General features: G+C 40.1%; 1 protein-coding gene across 1 annotated transcript; it reads left to right on the top strand.

Annotated features, from left to right (window-relative positions):
* Positions 1-3,537: 3,537 nt before the first annotated feature.
* LOC145468731 (allatostatin-A receptor-like) lies at positions 3,538-6,490 on the top strand. Its single transcript, XM_081452435.1, has 2 exons — positions 3,538-3,923; positions 5,293-6,490. The coding sequence occupies exons 1-2, from the start codon at positions 3,671-3,673 to the stop codon at positions 6,123-6,125; spliced, it is 1,086 nt and encodes a 361-aa protein (XP_081308561.1). The 5' UTR covers positions 3,538-3,670; the 3' UTR covers positions 6,126-6,490.
* Positions 6,491-7,500: the final 1,010 nt, after the last annotated feature.

The raw sequence follows: 7,500 nt of genomic DNA on the forward strand, positions 1-7,500 counted from the left end.
ACACAAACCCCAAGCAGAAACTTGGGTGGTTGGCTGATACACCCAGAGATAATGAATGAGGGCAGAAACCCTTGGGCGGTTAGCGGAAACACCCAGTAGGTAGCTAAAAATAAGGTGGGGTAAGGGACCCATCCAGCATGACGCAGGCGATAGCTAAGTGGGAGGTGTGCACCTGAATTATGCCCCAAATGCCGCCAGGTACTTAGTGACTAAAAATACAACTTAATACAACTTTAACATGGTCTACATTGTCCTGTGCTTGGATACCAAGCTTGTAGTGGGGTACTATGGGTGGAGCCTAGCTGGGCAGGGACTGCTTGGAGTATTAAAGCAGGTGTCCTGATGTATTTGGGTGTAGCAATCGCTGGACCAATGACCAAGGTTTTGGATAAGCCAGGGGGTGCAAGCTGGCCTCTGCGGTAGTAGTTTCAGCCCCGATACGGAAACTGTGGTATGCATAGGACTCTGTGGCGAAACCGAGCGTTGGAGCTGGAGGCGCAAAATTGAGGTTACTTTGTGCCTGGTGAGAAATTGCCCTGTTGAAAAGAAATAACGGGGGTTGGGGTTACCTGGAAGCTGGTGAGCCAGGTAACGCCGCATTGCCCGTACTGCACAGACCGACCGGCCAGACGGGGCGGGCGTGATGGAACAGCTCATCCGGAAGGGATCAGTTTTGGAGGATGTTTTTTACTCCGAAATTAGTTACAATTTCTACATTTATTTTCACTTTGTAATTAACTTCAATTTTTTACCCACTATTGTATCCTTCTTATATCATATCCACTAAAGGGTTCTGTTACTTGTACTGAAGAAGGATGAAGTTCAATAGGTTCACGTAAAAAAAGTCGTCGTTACCATCTTGAATATGTTTTGTACTGAAGTAAATAACTTAATTGTTTATTGGAAAAGTAGGTTAACTTCGGTCGTAGTAGGAAAGACCATTTAACGGCAACATAAATTATCAATAAAGGATTTATTTACAAATCCCTCGCTTCAGAGTTTCATCTGGATAAAATAAAAAAAAAACGAGGCTTTAATTCCGTGACCAATTTCGACAATCTTTATCCCGGGACCCGCAAATGTTCTGCCAAGAGTTATGTTGAGTCCAACCCTCAGCAACCGTTCTTTATGTTAAGTCCGTTCCACTATACTTTCTTTGTATCCCAGAAAACTGCGCGGGCGCTCGTCGTGGTGTTGTGTAAAAAAAAAAAACGTTTAGAGGACCGTGTGCTCTAACTTGTGTCGCTTATCCCGGCGGTCTCATCGAATAGTAAGAATTAGATGTCGGATTCGTTTGAAGTTCAATGCGTTCCATACCACTAGCGTATTTTCGTGGATTTTTACAGCAGTTCGACCTTCGCAAGTAAACCTAACATGAGGCGTCGCAAACATGGCGACTCGAAATAAATTTCTCTATCCCTGTCCTTTTTAAACGCCTGGCTAAGCAAGGAAACGTTGTTGCAGAAACATTATTTCTGGCTATGTTTCCGGAGTGGCTAAATTAGCGGGAAGCAAACAAAATGTTTTTCGGCCCCGGTGGCTTAACGAGGATACATTGTATCGGAATACAAAGTGTCACGCATGCACATAATAGTAAATTGACTTCCGAAGAAGTCGAGAAGACTTTTTGCATCTTTTCGCCGATTTTCTTTTGAAATCGTCCCTTGTAATCATGCCACATTTCTCTGACGTCTGTACATCGATTTGACAATAAACCACTTCCTTTGCGGAGGCAAATGTTTCCAAGTTTAGCCGCGCGGGAAACATATGTTGCGGAAACACATTATGCTGCTCGAAAACAAGATCATGTTTTTGCCTCGGGTCAAAAACATTTTTGCTCCCGGACACAAATTTTGCTTCCGAAACATGTGTTTCCCAGTTTAGCCACCATGAAAGAAATCAATTGACTAGTGGAGGAAGTAGAGGAGCCACAAGCAGGTCATAGAAAAGGGAAAGCAAGGAAGGAATCAAATTGGAAGGACGAGAAGATAGAGTTACTTATTACCTTGTATGAGGACAGAGCGTGTTTGTGGGATGTAGCTCATGAAGACTGCATGAATAGGGACAAAAATGAAGTGGCTTATTGTTAAATCATAGCTAATAGAGGACACTGGTTTTTAAACGCGACAAAGTTCTTTGTTGTATGTTTTAGTTCGCTTTTTTGGCCTTGACCGTGCACAAAACACAATAGTCGTTTACTTCTGACTGAGGAATTAACCAATGGCAATGTTTTCGTTATTTAATTCATGCATAGTGTATCAGCGCAAAACAATAGACTGTGCACGGTCGTGGACCTTCCAACATAAATCTTGGCATATTTGTTTGCTCCTTTGATGTTTGCCGGGCTTTATAGCCATTCCCCTCCATTAACTATGCTCAAATCGATGTACAAACGTCAGGGAAATATGGGACAGTTACAAAAGCAAATCGACGAGAAAATTTCTTCCCGACTTCCCGACATGCTCGAAAGTCACTTAATTAAATGCGCTTGCTTGACCCTTGACCCTCTTTTCCGAAACAGCACTTCCTCGCTTAGCCAACCGGGCCGTAAAATACTTTATTTGCTTCCAGCTAATTTAATTAGCCATCCCCGGAAACATAACAGGAAATAATGTTTCCGCAACAATGTTTCCTATTTTAGCCAGACCTTTACTGTTCCTCGGATAGGCTAGTAGTGTATTCAAACGATATAATCTTTAAATTTTCCCCGCCCTCACGTATAATTGTGTATGTTTACAAAACAATTGTGTATGTTTAACATGTTTCGTTTTCTGATATTTCTCTGTACCTTTACTGAACCAATTGCTTGCATTCGAAAGTGAAAGTTAAATGTTTTAAATTGCCAGTAAAACATATAAGGACTTAACATTGTCAGTGGTCAGTTGAAATTAAATTTTAGCGCTGAAAGAGGTAATTAGCCTTGAGTTTACTTAGTTTAGACGGCAGACGCTAGTAATATCCACTATGTTTGTACAACATCCGGGTAAATGTTTCTTTCGACAGACGAGGAAAGCCGGCATGTTTGAAAGAAAACTGCCTTAAACGAAGTTCAAATGATTATACACCAAATTCCACAAAGGTAACAACAAATAAAGAACATTTAACTACACTGATTGACCGACAAGGACTAGCGACATGTTTGCATAGGATTTGTGACGGCAATCGTTTGTTGATATATTTTTTGTTAATTGCCGTTTTCAAACTTTTCAGCTGTCTCGCGATTGTCAAAAGTTTGACGTATTTCGCTGTGTAGTTTTTTTTTCCTCTGTTTTCCCAACAGAGTTTCACCAAAACAAACCTTGGCCACTTGTTTTTCCTTCCTATCTTTTTACTGAGTGAAATAAAGTGTAACTGGAAGTAAGTTTCTTTTAGTTATTTTTACCAGATTCAACAAAGATTTCAAGTAGAACTAACAAATCAACCTGACGAAGTCGCTGCCAGATATTAAGGAACCTCAGCGAGACGTGATCTTTGTAGATATAAACGGCAGTTTCTTTATTTATTCCTTACTAGCTTGAGGCAGGATGTATCATTTATTAACATAGCCAGTACACTTTTGTGAAGCCATGATTGACGTACGTTTAATGTGTTTTGCGATATTAACGGTTTAAATTTCGTTACCTTAGTATAAATAACATTCAAGTAAGAAAAAAGGGCACTCTATTCGAAAATGTCAAAAATGGACGCACTGAATACGTTTTCACCTCGGCGAAATAATTCCAGCAACGGAGTGTCAACAACAGCTTTAGACGATCACAGCCTTCAAGCTGAGGCAAGGGAGGCCGGAATGTTTGGGTTAATAGCAGTTCTGTCGTTTTTGTTGAACTCGCTGTTCTGTGTGATTATGATGAAGAAACCTACCATGTTGAAAAGACCACACAACATTCTTCTGTTCTCTTTGGCCATCACAGATCTACTAACAGGTTTGTAGCTTTATAAAAAACGAATTTAACAGTCCCGAAGTTTAAAACGATATGGATTCTGTTAAAATTAATTCAGCCTACAATAAACGTCAGTCAAGTTCAGCCAGATCACATCAACAAAAAAAACACAAAAATTATCATTTGTGAGAAGAACGAAGGGTCTGAAGGGTCAAAGCTACACAAAACTGTTATAATAAATCGTGCAATTGTGATGCACAATTTACAACTGGTGGTGGTGATGGTGATGGCGCATTTGACTTATACTGTTTCGTTTGAATATATTAGATATATAAGCAAACTTCCCCGACATTTTTATCAATGAAAACAACCCATCTTCTACTGCAATGAACACAGAATTTCTCACCTAAACCGTGCGTGGTAACACAAACATAATAGACAGCGATGATAATTACCTTATTACATGAAATTTTCGCGACACGTTAATTTCGCGATTTTGAGGTTCGCATATTTCGCGACACCTTAATTTCGCGATTTTGCGAAAATTTTGCATTTTGACTCACTTTAATTTCGCGTTTTTGAGTGAGACACGCTATATTTCTTTGTCAATGTTATTTAAGATGCCCATGAATTTAATCAACAACGTCCAAGTAAACAGAAACGCAACTGGTTATGTAAACAGTAACAAGAAAGATGTTCTCACAGTGTCTACAAGGCAATTGAAAGGTTTAAGCTTCTAGTGGAACAGCACTACAAGGAGCCAGTAAATGGACAGTTTGAGGATTGTACAAAAGAAGTGCTACCTGGAGTGGAGACGGAAAGCAGTAGTGATGAAGAGGACCAGAACATTACCACAGAATAGTTCAAAATGATTGTTATCAACGTGTGTAATGGTAATAAAGTCGCTTTTTTATTGTTGACGCAATGTGAGTCACTTAATTTTCGCATCATTTCGCGACATTTAATTTTCGCGTCACTTAAATTTCACGATTTTTTTTAAATCGCGAAATTCGCGAAATTAACGTGTCGCGAAAATTTCATGTAATAAGGTATATCGAAATATTACAAGTACACCAACGATTCCTTGCATTTGTTGCCTGTATCATAGGCACAATGCATTTACTCGGTATCACATTTATTCTTTAATCAGCTCGATCGTGATTTCTAAGGAGTTATAAATAAACAATCCCGGGAAACAATATATACGAAAGCATTCACGGCGCAGCCAAGACTACTTCACAAGCAGAATAATCGTTTTGACGACTAGTGAAAAGAATAGCTATTCTGGAATTTTGTGGAATGTTTTCGTCCGGTTTGACGTCAATCAGATTAGCTTTCTTAGTAATTCTTTTTCCTGAGAATGTTACAATAAACGCCGAGAATAATAACGCAATGTTTTTGTTGTCAACAGGTATCTTCATTCCTCTTACTCCCGGCTATGTTATCAGCAACGACTCATTTCCAGTTCCTCGCGGTTTAGCAGGTGAACTCTTCTGTCGTGTCCTTGGTAGTAGGCATGCTCTGTTCACATTGGGAAAAGTCTCCATTTTTAAGATCACGTGTCTAGCTCTAGAAAGATGGTATTGTATTTTTCGACCCATTATGTACAAGCGCTATTTCACCCGAAAGAGGGTCTTTCTTTACATCCTGGCTATTTGGGTTTCCACTTGTCTTCTGCAGATCAACAAATTTTTTGGGTGGAAATTGTCAGGAACTAAATGTTCCAATGTTAAAGCGCCGTTTGGAGAAAAGGGAACTCAAGCCATGATAGTTATGTACAGTCTGATTGGGTTTTATTTTCCATGTTTGATTACTTGGGCCTCGTTTGCCCATATCACACTGCTGTTCAAGACATCGCCAATGGCAAGATGCTACGGTGAACGACAGAGAGCGCAGCAGAGAGCGTTACTACGCATGTGCGTCGTGACGTCAATAACCTTGACATTGTGTTGGCTTCCAGGTCAAACCATTTACGTTCTTTCCCCTTTTGGCGTTACACAGATTGGTAGTACATTACAACGTGCAGGAGTAATTCTTGCTATGTTTAATTCGTGTGTCAATCCTTTGATTTACTGGATGACAAACAGCGAGTATAGGGTTGGTTTGTGTGAACTCTTCATGAATTCAAACATGAAATGTTTCAGGAAAAGGAGTTCTAAACAGTCTAAACGGGGGAGTGATTATGTATTCCAGAGTGCTTTTCCCAGATCTAATGAACTAAACTTTGAGGAGACTGCGTTGTAAGATTTTAGCGTTTTCGTGTGGATTTTCAATTACATTTTTCATTCATCTCATCATCTGTCCTCATTGCGCCATGTGACGCATAAGGCCTTAGATTATTTAAGTCCCGGAAGAGAGGGGGGATTTTGGCTCAAAGAGCGCAAATCCGAATTGTGGTCCTCCTTCTGGCAACCAATGGTGACGTTACATATCTTCGCTACACAGTGCTGACGAGTCCCAGTAAGGACGAAACAGCTGTCCACTGTTGCGATCCTGCTTCATCGGTTCTTGCCATGTTGGTGTCTCGAAACGTCTTTCACCTAGTATCAGCCTTGCAGTCTATTGTTTTTCTTTATATTCTTTCTTTGGCTGATCAGATCTCTTGTACGTTGGCAGCGTTTATCGTATGCGGTCCCTTGCAGTTTGTGGTTTCGCAAATTTCATGTAGGTTTGGCCAAAAATCAACTTTTTTGACATAATTCTGTATTTTTTTTTCCAGTTGTGTTCATCATTTTCCTGAAATTCACCAATTTGTACATTTCATAAGCATTCTGGCTTGATTCTGTATTAATTTCCGTTATTTCTTGACTTTTTAAGAAAATAGCAAAATCCAAGATGGCGAATCCAAGATTGCGGGTCAAATGACGTCATTTGACGTCATATGACGTCAAAACCAACAGATATGGTATCATTTTGTAGAGCAAGCTTAGGGCTATCTAATCAGTGTAAATTCATTTCGCTGTGCCTTAACAGAGCGAAAACCCAAGCAGAGGGTTCCATCCAAGCCCCTCTTCCCTCCCTCCTTGTACCACGATGGCGGTATGACTCGAGGGTTAATAAATTCTTCTAGCCCTGATTATCAGGACGAAACGCCAAATATTTCAGTTGAAGGTAATGTTAAGCTTAATGCAGCTTTTTGAAAGCATGTAGGTGCTTCTCGCTTTATTCGCGATACTATTTCAGATCTAATAATCGCTCAGCCATCCAGTATAGCAATTTTGTAGAGCAGGCTATTTCAGATCTTCTGGCCACAGGTTCAGTGGTCGAGTGCGAGTGTAATCCTACTGTTGTGCTGTTATTGTGAACAATTAGAGTTCTGAAAGAATAATGTTTCTAATCTCAATTCTAGTGCAGACGTTGCTCGTAGACTATCTCGTACTGTATACTCGGAAGTTAACGCTGTTGAATGTGCTGCTTTTAGGGACCATTCATGAATTATGGGTCAGTGGGGCCGGAGGAAAATTAGGCGGGGCATCGAAAAAGTTTTTCGAAAAGGAGGGGGGGCTCCCAAAATTGTTTTACCTGAAAAGGGAGGGCCTTTGAAAAAATTAACTTGGTTTTAAATCTTTTATTTCGTCAGATTATCCTTATCAAAAAAATAAACATTATTGAATATCTT

The sequence above is a fragment of the Orbicella franksi genome, chromosome 14, assembly GCF_964199315.1.
Source record: "Orbicella franksi chromosome 14, jaOrbFran1.1, whole genome shotgun sequence".
Taxonomy (NCBI): Eukaryota; Metazoa; Cnidaria; class Anthozoa; order Scleractinia; family Merulinidae; genus Orbicella; species Orbicella franksi.